The sequence below is a fragment of the Pyrgilauda ruficollis genome, unplaced genomic scaffold (assembly GCF_017590135.1).
Source record: "Pyrgilauda ruficollis isolate IOZ18807 unplaced genomic scaffold, ASM1759013v1 scaffold141, whole genome shotgun sequence".
NCBI lineage: Eukaryota > Metazoa > Chordata > Aves > Passeriformes > Passeridae > Pyrgilauda > Pyrgilauda ruficollis.
Window position 1 is genome coordinate 573,756 of NW_024512655.1, and position 12,330 is coordinate 586,085.

At 44.4% G+C, this 12,330-nt stretch overlaps 1 protein-coding gene across 2 annotated transcripts in view; it reads left to right on the forward strand.

Moving 5' to 3' along the window:
* The window catches only part of CLSTN1 (calsyntenin 1), a 29,909-nt gene extending 18,640 nt beyond the window's left edge, over window positions 1–11,269 (forward strand). For both annotated transcript variants that reach the window (XM_041460245.1, XM_041460246.1), the window contains 11 exons: window positions 449–570; window positions 1,324–1,486; window positions 2,586–2,636; window positions 4,280–4,437; window positions 5,062–5,210; window positions 5,689–5,915; window positions 6,201–6,371; window positions 6,903–7,048; window positions 7,639–7,774; window positions 8,035–8,219; window positions 8,879–11,269. In XM_041460245.1, the coding sequence (XP_041316179.1) occupies window positions 449–570; window positions 1,324–1,486; window positions 2,586–2,636; window positions 4,280–4,437; window positions 5,062–5,210; window positions 5,689–5,915; window positions 6,201–6,371; window positions 6,903–7,048; window positions 7,639–7,774; window positions 8,035–8,219; window positions 8,879–9,073 (1,703 nt within the window). In that variant the 3' untranslated portion in view covers window positions 9,074–11,269. The remainder of the gene's footprint in view (window positions 1–448; window positions 571–1,323; window positions 1,487–2,585; window positions 2,637–4,279; window positions 4,438–5,061; window positions 5,211–5,688; window positions 5,916–6,200; window positions 6,372–6,902; window positions 7,049–7,638; window positions 7,775–8,034; window positions 8,220–8,878) is intronic.
* Window positions 11,270–12,330: the final 1,061 nt, after the last annotated feature.

Consider the following 12,330-nt stretch of genomic DNA (forward strand, 5'->3'; position numbering starts at 1 on the left):
GATGAAGTTTTTTTTTTTTATTCTGTGCATAATTTCACTCTCTGCTTATGACACAGAAACAATAATTTGGAAAATGCCATTAATAAGAAGGAAATGTGATAACCCTGTTTCCATAATTGCCATTTGTATCAAAAAAAGCCCTTCTGTTTGCAAGTAGAGCTCTTCTTCTCCTGCTGACAGGTTTATCTCTGGCTCTTCAGTGCTGTGCCTTGCTTTAGGGTGGGTTTGGGTAGAGACTTCTCTATCTGTTCTGCAGCCTCACGGGTTCTTCAGGAGTGTTTGTCCTCACTACTGCTGCAGATATTTTACATTCCTCTTACCCTGCCTGATTTCCTTCTGCATCGATTAGTGCCTAGCAGTGGCTGTGGTATTTAGGTGTGGAATTGCAGAGCAGGTTGTTTTGTTGGTGAGGGTGCAGGAGGTGACGCTGTCCGTTGCCCTGCCGCAGATATGAACCGGCACCACTACATGCTGTACGTGCACAACTGCCGCCTGGTCTTCCTGTTCCGCCAGGACCCCTCCGAGGGAAAGTCCTACAAACCTGCCGAGTTCCACTGGAAGCTCAATCAGGTGAGCCTGGGGCTGATGGGCAAAGTGCCAGGGTGAAAGCCACCGAGGACTAAGGTCCCTGGCAGTGTACTTGGTAATAAATACTTCCTGCCACTGCACACTCCTGTTCTGCAGAGCCCAGCAGTGCTTGCTTTACTTGTGATAAGTGGCAGGCTCAGCTTCAGCTTTTCATCTTGATTATAAAGTAGAAAATACAGCGTCAGTCTTACAGCTGTGAGTCTGTTGTCTCTTTAGTTGTCTTCACTAAATGCACTCTGAGGTGGAGTGCATGAGAAAACAGGAGGTTTTCCAGGTTGATTGTAGCGTTCAAGTACTTCTGAGCATGTGACATCTTCTCAGCCCCCTGAGATCTATGATAAATCGTCATGGTTGTTTAACAGTTTCTCTCAGCAAATACCTGTCTTTTGTCAAGTAAGGTTGTCTTATAACAGTACTTCAGGATGTGCATGCATGTAGATATATATTTTTAGATTGAAATATGCTGTTGTTTAATATAAAAATTAAAGGAAAGTAAGTATATGCAGCTTCCTGTATTGGCAACAGAATAAAGAAACTTTTTATTAATGTTTGGCAGTCAGTTTGCTTTTCAGATGTGTGCCATGTGTGTGAAAGATCAACTGTGTCTGTATAGGCTTGTGTTGTAGGTCGTTGGTACATCTGCATGTATGCTTATGTAAAACATGGCACCAGATCAGTTACTGAATGTAATGGGAAAAAAAAACCAACAGAATTTTTAAAACTCTCTGTGCTCAGGTGTGTGACAAAGAGTGGCACCACTACGTTGTCAACGTCGAATTTCCCGCCGTGTCTCTGTACGTGGATGGGGTTTCCTACGATCCTTTCCCAGTCACTGAGGATTACCCACTCCACCCTTCCAAGATAGAAACACAGCTGGTGGTTGGAGCATGCTGGCAAGGTAAATATTGACAATTGTTAATACTTCTAATTAACTTCTTTTAATGAAGTCTCTGTGGTTATCTAGCGTTACCCAGCAGGTCCTAGTGCATGAATGTAACTTGTTTTGCCTCTTGCAGATGGGTTTTGCTCCAAGCTGGTATCACATATTTCTGAGTCATTTTTTTCCATGAGTGTTTGTTTTCTCGTTGGCCACAGGTGTGTGAAATACCAGGCTGCTCACCAGCCTGTATTCCATCATCATGAGTTTTGTGGTGGCCATGGGGAATACTGTTAGCTTATTTTTAATAGTAGTTCTAACAATGCCTCATATACTTCAGATTACCAAGCAGAACACCTCATTTCAAGTAGGTTGAAAAGCATCTTGTAGGAAAAGTGTTCTCATCAATGGAAGCCTGTCCAGCAGACAGCTCTGCAGAGCAACACGGCAGTGCTGTCTCTTGGGTATTTTACCATTTCTGCTTACAAAAACAGACATCTGCTTTATTGTCTGCTCCATTTAGGCTGCTCCAAGTTATATATATAGCCCTTCTCCAAGGAGGAAAAGATTTTATCCTTCTGAAGAAGTTCTTTTAACATTTATTTTAAAAAATTAAAAGCCAATTTTCATTTTTAGTGCTTTCATTTGATAAATTGACTGCTCAATACATGTGATTCTATTATTGATTAAGGAATCTGTGTTGAAAGTGGCTCCTTTTGATCAGCTTACAGTACCTTTTGGTGATGTACTGTATTAGTCTGGATCTCACATTAATTTCCCCTCAAATGGAGCCAGTTGTTAGACTTGTGTTTTCTTACTAAAGGTGGTTTGTGTGAGGTTTCCTCTCGTGGTTCTGCAGCTCTTGCTGGTGTCACTGCTGCTTGTGTGTGGGGCCCTGTGGGCTGTGGTGCCATGGCTGTTCTGTAACAGCACAGTGATGTGTCCCTGCACTGCAGCTCCTTGTGTTTCCAAGAACTCATAACCCTTGAGGAGCTGGCTCCAATATGAGCAAGCTTTGGGGGATGTGCTGCTTTGTATTTTCTGGGATTTGAGAGTTTGCCAAATTGTAACTACTTGGTCCTTTCCCTATTGTCCTATTCTTTGTCTTGCTTTTCTACAGAATATACAGGAAGTGAAAATGACAATGAAACTGTGCCCGAGACCTCTGCAGGTTGCTGGAGTTTTTTTCCCTACTGTTTTATTTCATTTTTAAGCCAAGACATTGCTTCATCTCGCACACAGCATGAAATGCAGGCATTGCATTCGGGCCATTGACCTTCACATAATCCTCTCCTAGGCTTGTGTCTTCATTGTGCTTCTATTTGCAGAGCATCATCAGCTGACTTCTGCTTGGTTTTGGGGTTTTTTGTTTGTTTTGGGTATTTTTTTTGTTGCGTCCAAATGTACTTCCATGTACAAATCTGCAACAGTTGTGATTGCAGTGAAGTGGTGAAAAAAGTTGCTGTTGTAAAATACCAGCTATAATCTCTTTCATCCAGTTTTGTTAAAGCATAAACACACGTCATCCTATATAAATGTATGTACTGATGCATGTAGGTATGTGTCTTTATTATAGAATTTATTCAGTACATTGGGCACCCTCTGCTCCCCTCTGAGAACAAGACTGATTTCATATTTAGATCAGGCTCCTCATGAAGACAGACCTGTAATTTACAGGGGGTACTCACTTGGTCAGGTATTTATACAAAATTCTAATTGTGAAAGGGCTACCAGGTATTTCAGATTTGCTACAGGGTTATTTCCTCATAACAGATTTTAGTGATAGTTTGGTGGGTTTTGTGTCTTGAGTTGGGATACTTAAAATTAGTGTATATTTTAAAAAGTGGATTCAAGATATGTACCCTGCCTGTAAAAGTTAAGAATTGCTGGAATAGTCTGGATGTAACTGGCAAGAGGTTTCTAGCTGTGCATTGCATTTTAATTTGGCAAGGAGGGAGCAGCATCCAGGGGCTCCAGAAGCTGAAGCTATATCAAAATTGTGTAATTTCTAACAGGACATTGCACCACTGAATATTTGAGTTGTACCAAGAATCTTTTATCACTTAGAATTTCGAAAACAAGCTTAGACATCTTTCTAAAATCAGGTTGCTTAGTAAGTCATGGGCTTGAAAATACACATTTCCAGGTGGTGTTTTGTGGCCCCAGGATTTCGCAAGATGGACTAGCTGATCATTGTGGCATCACCTTCAAAAACAGCGAGGAATAAAGGGCTGGCTAGGTTGCTGTTATCAGACGTAGCTCAGCTGAGTTACCTGGGTTCAAGCTGCTCACTGGAATCCACAGAGAGAAGATGGCACCTTTAGAGGGGGCAGGTAACTGTTGGACAGCTCTCTCAGAACGAGCTGAGTGACTTTGCAAAGCTCCTTTCTCCCCTTGGCGTGTAGGGAGAAGCTGCAGTGCTGGTTTAGGTGAGCCCTCACACCTGCAGGGATGCTGCCCTGTGTCCTGACTAGGAGGAGGTGTTACCTCAGAGGATTCAGGTTTCATGGCTCATCCCATCGTGTTTGATTTCTGAGCACCACCTCGCTGTATGGGGCTTCTTTTGAGATGTTTGTCATGGAACAGCCAGTTCAAGGTGGCCAAGCTGTCTGAAGGCCACGTGCATGGTGAACTGTTCAATTCTTTCTTTGTGCCTGACCATAATCACAAGGTTAACACCCAGAATGGATGAAAACTAACCCGCATGTGTATAATACTGTGTGTATCAGCTGGCATACATACTTGTTGTTTTACTGAAGAAAAAGCAAAAAGAATCATAACAAGTGAAGATTTTTCCTCCCTCGTGTTTTGAAGGTGGTGAACTGCGCATGGCTCAGTTTTTCCGAGGCAATCTGGCAGGGCTGATGATCCGTTCTGGTAAACTGGAGAACAAGAAGGTGATTGATTGCCTCTACACCTGCAAAGAGGGGCTGGATTTGCAGATGGCTGATGGCGTTGGCAAAGGTGTGAAGGTAAATTTGCATATAAACAAAAGGGAATGTGGATATTCCTTCCCTGATCAGAGTTGCAAGTTTTACTGGCAGCATTAACAGGGTGCCCCAAATATAACAAGCTCACCTCTTGTTACATTCTGCATTAATATTACATAAAACTAGGAAATTTTTCTTGTATAAACCTGATCTTAGAAATGAAAGTTACTCTGCTGTCTTTTAAGTCTTGAAGAGAAACTCCATATTTGTAAGCCTCTGTTTTATCAGCGGTGCAGATTGTCTAATAAGAGATCTTTAACAAGCAGCTTCATAAAATGAGATTATGTGGCTTTTTCACTAGCAGGGCTGTGTGAACAGAGCTAAATTTCTCTTATATGTTGGATGTCTCTCTTCTGTATTACTAGAACCAGAACTATGATATGTGCTTAGATTTTTTCTTAAAGATTGAAGCACAAATACATTGCACTGGGGTGAGGCAGTGAGTAGGGAGCTCAGACTGTGTGCACAAGGCCAGGAAATAATGACCCTGTTGCTTTGAATGTGGCTGCAATTGTCCTGCATTTACCAGTGCTGAAGTCCAGTGTGAATTGCCAGATCATGTCACTCAGCTGGGTGTGCTCTTATGGTTTTGTGCCTCGTTTTCAGATCCACATGAGCCCGAGCCAGTCCACGCTGACCATAGAGGGGGATGACATTGACAGGGTGGACAAGGCCATGCAGCACATTTCCTACCTGAACTCCCGCCAGTTCCCAACTCCTGGCATTCGGAGGCTGAAGATCACCAGCACTGCCAAGTATGTCCTGGTGCTGAGCTGGAGCATCCCTGTGCAGGGCTGGTGGAGCCTGCTGTTCATGGACCTCACTTCTGAGGAGCAGAGGACTCCTGGGCTGTGTGGCCATCCCACATTTCAGTACAGCAAATGTTCTCCACACCAGTGCTCTGCTCTCTGCCTGAGAATGGAGTAGGGAGAGTGTAAGATGGGGAGGGAAGTGCTGCCAGAGTGCTGGGAGTGTCTCCAGTGTCACAGCTTCATTAGAGGGGTTACCTGTGGCTCTACGTCAAAATGTGGAAATGAGGCCAAATGGTAACTGTAAGTAAAAATTAATTGTGAGATTGCTCCCTTGGTGGCTGTTCCATACTTTCCAGGGCAGCTGATGAATTTATCTAAGACTCTTGGGTCTGAGACAGCTTTTCAAAAATTTATAAAGCAATTACTGTGTGTAATTGTGCTTGCCTCTGAAATAACCACCTTGACTGCTTCTGTCTCTCAGGTGTTTCAATGAAGAGGCCTGTGTCTCCATTCCCTCTGTGGAGGGGTATGTCATGGTCCTGCAGCCGGAGGAGCCAAAAATCAGCCTGAGTGGCATCAACCACTTTGCCCGCTCTGCCTCGGAGTTCGAGAGCGCCGAGGGCGTTTCCCTGTTCCCGGAGCTGCGCATCATCAGCACCATCACCCGCGAGGTGGAGCCCGAGGGCGACGGGGACGAGGATCCCACGGGTGAGGGTCCCACCCCACCTGCTCGGTGCTCCTGGGTGTGGGCTTTTCATGCAGAATCCAGTAAGGGGAAAAAAAGGTGTGGATCCTCTGGTCTGGGCTAACAGAAGCTTACCTGGAAATGATGATAAGTCCAGGCTGTTATCCTCATGTAAACATCCCTTGTTTGTATTCTGTATTTTATTTTTTAAATCGTTATTTTGTGAATGCTTGTTCTCCTCAGGCCTAGATTTTAACATTTGTTCTGGTGTTTCTGCTTAAATCTTTGCCTTTTTCTCTGATTTTTAGTTCAAGAGTCTTTGGTATCTGAAGAGATCATGCACAACCTGGATATGTGTGAGGTGACAGTGCTGGGAGAGGAACTAAATCAGGAACAAGAGAGCCTGGAGATTGACATGACACGATTGCAGCAGAAAGGCATTGAGATGAGCAGTTCCAACCTGGGCATGATAATCACAGGTGGGGGTCCTGCTGCTGCTCTTGGGAGGGTCTGAAGGGACTGTCAAAGGGAGCAGTTCTAGAGAGGTGGTTTGTAACTCCTTACTCCAAATAGTTCATTTTTTTTAGAATTCCAAGCACAGCAATTCTGTGGAAAGCTGTGGTTCTAGAAAATACAAGATTCTAGAACCTTCCTTGTGTTCTTTACTCTGTTCCAAATAGCAGGTGGAACTGCAGGTAGATTTTGCCCCAGAAAAGGCTTGTTCCTTCCACGGGTACTCCAGTGCCTAGGAACATGCATCATTCTTTTCTATTATGTTAAAGTGTTCCACAGAAAAGCTCCCAGAACCCTTTCAGAGCTTCACTGGGTTTAGGATTTTAGCACAAAACCAGCCCACAGGATTTCAGTGGAGCCCCACATGTGTGTCAGTGGTGTTACCCTTCCTGCACCCTTGAAAATCCAAGAAACCTGAGGTGGAGCAATGGAGTAACATTTGTGTGGGCTGTGAATTCGTGCCAGTCCTTTGCAGAGCAGCTGTGTCTGTCCCACAGGGGTGGACACCATGGCTAACTACGAGGAGGTTCTGCACCTGATCCGCTACCGGAACTGGCGCACGGCGTCCCTGTTCGACAGGAAGTTCAGGCTGCTCTGCTCCGAGCTCAACGGCCGCTACGTCAGCAACGAGTTCCAGGTGGAGGTGGGTGCCTGCCCCGGCCTTGGGGCAGTCATCTGCCAGCTCATCATTCTGTCTATTAGCTGATAGATAACTGATCAGTTATTGATTTAGGTGTTGGCCTGTACATGAGTATTAGGAAATGTGGCCATTTCAGGCAGTATTTTGTACATAAATGTGGGTTTAGTGCTGTGTTTCAGCTTGAAATAAAGTTGTTTGTAGAAGAAATAGTGTGGTTAAGGTGTGAAGGTTGCATTGAAAACACAGATTTTTAATTTAGCAAATGGAGTGAGAGTGGTGCTGCCCAGAGAGCTGAGTGACCTTTGTGTGTCACTCCAGGGATGCCACAGATGGATGTGCTGAGCCCTTCGTTGTTTTGCTCGTGATGTGTAAATTTCTGATACTAAGGGATTACCTTAAAGCACAGAGAGGCTAAAATTGCATTAACTCTGCAGCAGGGTACAGGCTAATTATTGTTTAGTATGCTTATATCAAATAGATGGAAGTACAGTAGAAAGTGGCATTAGAAGCGCTAAAATTTTAATTTTTTCTCTTTATTTCTTCAGAATTAAACTATTGGACTGCTGGAGTTTAACACTTTTGTTTGTCTCTAGGTGAATGTTATCCACACAGCCAGCCCAGTGGAACATGCCAATCACATTGCTGCACAGCCACAGTTCATTCACCCAGTGCATCATTCCTTTGTTGATCTCTCTGGGCACAACTTGGCAAACCCTCATCCCTTTTCAGGTTAGGATTCTCAGCCATTGAAGTTGAGCTGCTTTTTTGTCTTTCAGATTGATGTAATTATATTTAAGGAAATGAAGCCTAATTCTTACTTTCCTACTGACTTTTTAAGTGCCTGTAGACAAACTGCCTTTGTGTAATAAATATGAATTATAATAATATACACGAAATGCTTGTGTAAAGCCATTTCCCCTGGCAGGTGAGGGAAGGGGAGGAGTTGTTGGCACATGTCAGAGTTACCCCTGCTGTGTTTTTGGCTGCAGTTGTCCCCAGCACAGCCACGGTGGTGATCGTGGTGTGTGTCAGCTTCCTGGTGTTCATGATCATCCTGGGCGTGTTCCGCATCCGCGCCGCGCACCAGAGAACCATGAGGGACCAGGACACGGGCAAGGAGAACGAGATGGACTGGGACGACTCTGCTCTGACCATCACTGTGAACCCCATGGAGGTAACCCTGGGCACCTGCTGCCCTTTCCCACCTGTGCCCTTCTCCCTGGGATTGCCCCTGGGCACAGGAGGAGAGCAGAACCAGCTCTGAGCACGGGGCAGAGACAGTACCTGGGAATTTAGGACAAACGTGCCAAATGCCAGGGCCACTTGGTTGGGATCTTGCAGGGGTTAGAGTTTTGTGATGGAGAATGGGATTTTACAGGCCAGTGTCCAGCACTAGTGTTCATCATCATGTGCACAGTGCCTTAAACACAGCCTGCTTTTGTCTAAACTCACAGGAATTTATTGTCAGAACATCTGTGTTTATGATGTTACCTTCTCCTGTGGCTGACATGAATTTTTAGAAAATTGGGGACAAGAAAGATGTGTGACCTTCATGCTCTGTGTCCTGTTGTAAGATCCTTTTCCAGTAGAATTTCCAATACTGGATCCCCTTCAGAGCCACTTTGTGTAGAGTGCCAGGACTGACAGCAGTATCACAGAACTCTTTTACAATGTGCTACTTCCTTTGTCTTTTCTGGTTTCTGCCTAATTCCTGCTGAACTTCTAAATCCAGCAAGGAATCTGCAATAGCTCTTCCTCAATGTAATACCTTGAATAAAGAACAAAAAGAATTTTGGCCAGTTTCGTAATGACAGCTAATTTTTGTCTGAACAGACTTATGAGGATCAACACAGCAGTGAAGAGGAGGAGGAGGAGGAGGAAGAAGAAAGTGAAGATGGAGAAGAAGATGACATCACTAGTGCAGAGTCTGAAAGCAGTGAGGAGGAAGAGGGAGAGCAGGAGGAGGACCAACAGAATGTCAACAGACAGCAGCAGCTGGAGTGGGATGACTCTACCCTCAGTTATTGATTCTAGCTGCTCCCTTTGTCTTTCTGTTCCCGCTCTAGAAGACTCCACTGTCACACACTCCATTGGTACCAAGGATTCATGGTGTTTAAAACAAAAAAATTCATTCTGGCCAGTAGATTGACCCCCACACAAGCCGTGTTTGTGTTCTGTCAGCTAGTTCCTGGTGTTTAGGGTTGTAGTTAGCACCTCTTCCTTCAGCCATGCCTCAGTGACTGGATTTTTTTTACGCTCTGTGAGGAACCACCTTGCACTTTTTTCTTCATGTCATCTCAGCTCAGTGACTCTACAGCTCTGTAGCCATTGCACATGAATTTCTGAACTGTCTTTTTTTGCTCAGTGAAACAAACTTGGCTTTGTTCCTTTTTCTCTTTCTAAACGATGCAAAGATTGCTTGTTGACAAAGGGTAAAGCTGCTCATTTCAGCCTGTTGATTTCTTTTAATTTTTTTTCCCCAAATTAGTGCATGTGTAAAGTGGCAGAATGAGGTTAATATGTAGAAGATTAACAAGACTTTTTAATATTTTGTAAATATATTGGAATTATGTAATTATGTCATTTGTGGTAGTGAAAACAGGGATTGGGGTTTAAAACATGCTAAAGTGAAAAATCATGCAGCATGAACTATTCCAAGTCTCATCCTACTGCAGCAGGAGCACGGGCACAGTTCTTAGTGTAGATGTTCAGTAACTCTGTCTTGGCCTTGATGCCATGTGTGCTCATGCCCCGCTCTCCTTCAACTCCTTCCTTTTCTTTCATCTCCTTTTTTTTTTGCAGAGGGAACAGACAAGCTTGTGAGAGGTTGTAAAGGCTTTAGGAGCCTCTGCAGAGGTTCAGCTCCCCCGTGCACTACAGTTTGTTTTTAATTTTATTTTTTTTTCTCCAATTATGGCTTGCCATAAAGGCTTTTAAGTTATTGGGGAAATAACACTACATGCATGGTGGGCAGATCTGTGTGCTGTGGCTGTGGCCACAGCTCCTGGTAGTTCTGGGGAGAGTGCCTGGAGTCCAGGGTGGGCTGTGCACACTGCAGGCAGCTCTGGGTGTAGGGGAGTCTGAGACCTGGGTACCTGAGCACCTGGGCTACCAGTCTACATGGATAGGGATTTAGGGGTTTTTTGTTGTTAATGTTTTCTAATTTGGAAGTGGGAGGGTTTGGGATGTAGCTGATACCACTGAACACTCCTGCTCCTCCCCTGCAGCCCCTTGTACAGATTGTTGTTGTTTTCAGCCTTTGTTTACACTTAGTAATTGTGTTTTCCTGCTGGTGAAAAACTGTAGCATAAATTATCCGACCAGAAAACCTTGGGAATCACGTTAATTCATGTAATTTGGGTTGTTTCTGATCCCAGTTCCAATCTGGGGTTGCAGAGGGCAGTAGCTGGAAGGTACAAACATGGGGGGGCTGTTTTTTCTGTCAGGCAGGGTTGTTTAACTTTATTTGGTCTGATGCAGAGTCGTGAATAATGAATTTCTGCTTGATCTCTGAGGAGGTGGATTAAAGAGTAACTTGCTCTGCCTGTAGCAGGAGCCTGGGACTGCACTCCCTCCTGAGCACGGTAAGCCGAGCGCCAGCGTCCGCTCCTGGGCGCAGAGCCCAGCGTGCCAGGGCAGGGCCAGGGGCACTGGGGAAGGGCCAGAGAGGGGCACGGGGGTCCTGAGCCCCAGAGGGATAAAGGATCAGGGCTGAGCACGTGTGTGTACAGCTGGATTGCAGAGCAGCCCCCTCCCACCTGCGGGGATCCATGGGGTTTGCTCTGGGGGAGCCTGACTGAGGAGTGCCTTTAAACAGAGATGGACCTGGCAGCAGGGGAAGAACCCACACCAGAGCTTACTGTTTTTTGGGGTTGGTTTTGGTTTTGTTTTGGTTTTTTTTAATGTAAAATTTTAGATTTCTAAAATGGGGAAATGGTTTTGACTACTTAGGTGGTAATTAACTGCTAGTTTTAAGTAAACTGGGAAACTTTTAACTTATGTCTGACAGTTGTCCTGTGTTAATGTGTAGAAGACTTATCCTTCCATATACTGTTGCTGTAGCTGCTGTATTTTAGACCAAAACTGATCATGAATGGTAATACTGAGGGCTTGTAATGTCCTGATGCAGTTTGTAGCCACTGTGGGTATAACTTTTCAGATGTGTATATTGGTAACAGGTCAGTTTGGAAAGTCTATAAGCTACAATAAATTTCTGGTTCTAAAGGTTGTTTGCATTTTTTTTCTTACTGAATGAAACAAAATAGAATCCAGTTACATAAATGTGTTGATTTGCCTGTGCTGGGGGAGTAGGAGAGTTTTGTGGTCATTGCTCTCAAGCACAGAAGGACTCGGCAGCATTTGTGTACAATTTGTCAATATCTTTATTTCTTATTTACAAAACATGTACCTAATGCAACTGAAAAGCTAAACATGTAAACATTCTCTTCTTGCAGAACCACGGTTTGGCTTAAAAAAATACTTATTTTTCAAAGGCAACAGAATAAGCACAATCAGTTTGTACAGAGTTAAAAAAAAATAATGACAGAAACATCTCTAAATAAATAGAAATAGGTCTATCATCATCTATATGCATCATTCTGAGCATATTTATAAAAATGAGAAGCCACTTGTAATGAAATGGAACATTTTTGAAAATGATCTAAGTTTCAATCTTTAGTACAGTTCAGCTTGCTGAAAACCACCAGGTGAGCTGCTGCTTTGCAAATTTGGAGTCAGAGGCTCTTTGCTGACCCAACAGAGCTGTCAGAGATTTATCCAAGGTTCTCCCCCAGGGTGTACAGGGAAGAAGGTCCACACCATGACTCACTGAGATTTTACTGCTCGTAGGTAAGTCAAGTTTTCCAGACCAAGCAAGCTCTGTAAAACTGTGCTCAGTTCTTGCAGTTGATCCTGCTACACCTTTGTGTTATTGCACTTCTCAAAGTGAGGGACAGGACAGGAGCCACTGCTCTGAACTCTGTGAGGGCCTGGCCTTTCTGCTGTGAGAGGGATGAGGAGAGCAGGGGGCCAGAGCTGCAGCAGCCTGACCCCTGGCTCTGCCCTGCAAGAGAACTGCCTCTGCAGCTCTGGGACTGTAGTGTCTTCCCTTCCACAAGAACCTGATCGGGGCTGTGGTTTCAGTGCATCTCACCTTGCACAGCGCCCCAGACTTTTTGCTCTGTAAATTAGTTTAATAAGCAAGGAAATAGCAATATTTACTCTAAAATGGAGCAGAGGCACAGGACTGTTTCTCACTGATCAGCTTGCATAGAGCTCTAAATCCT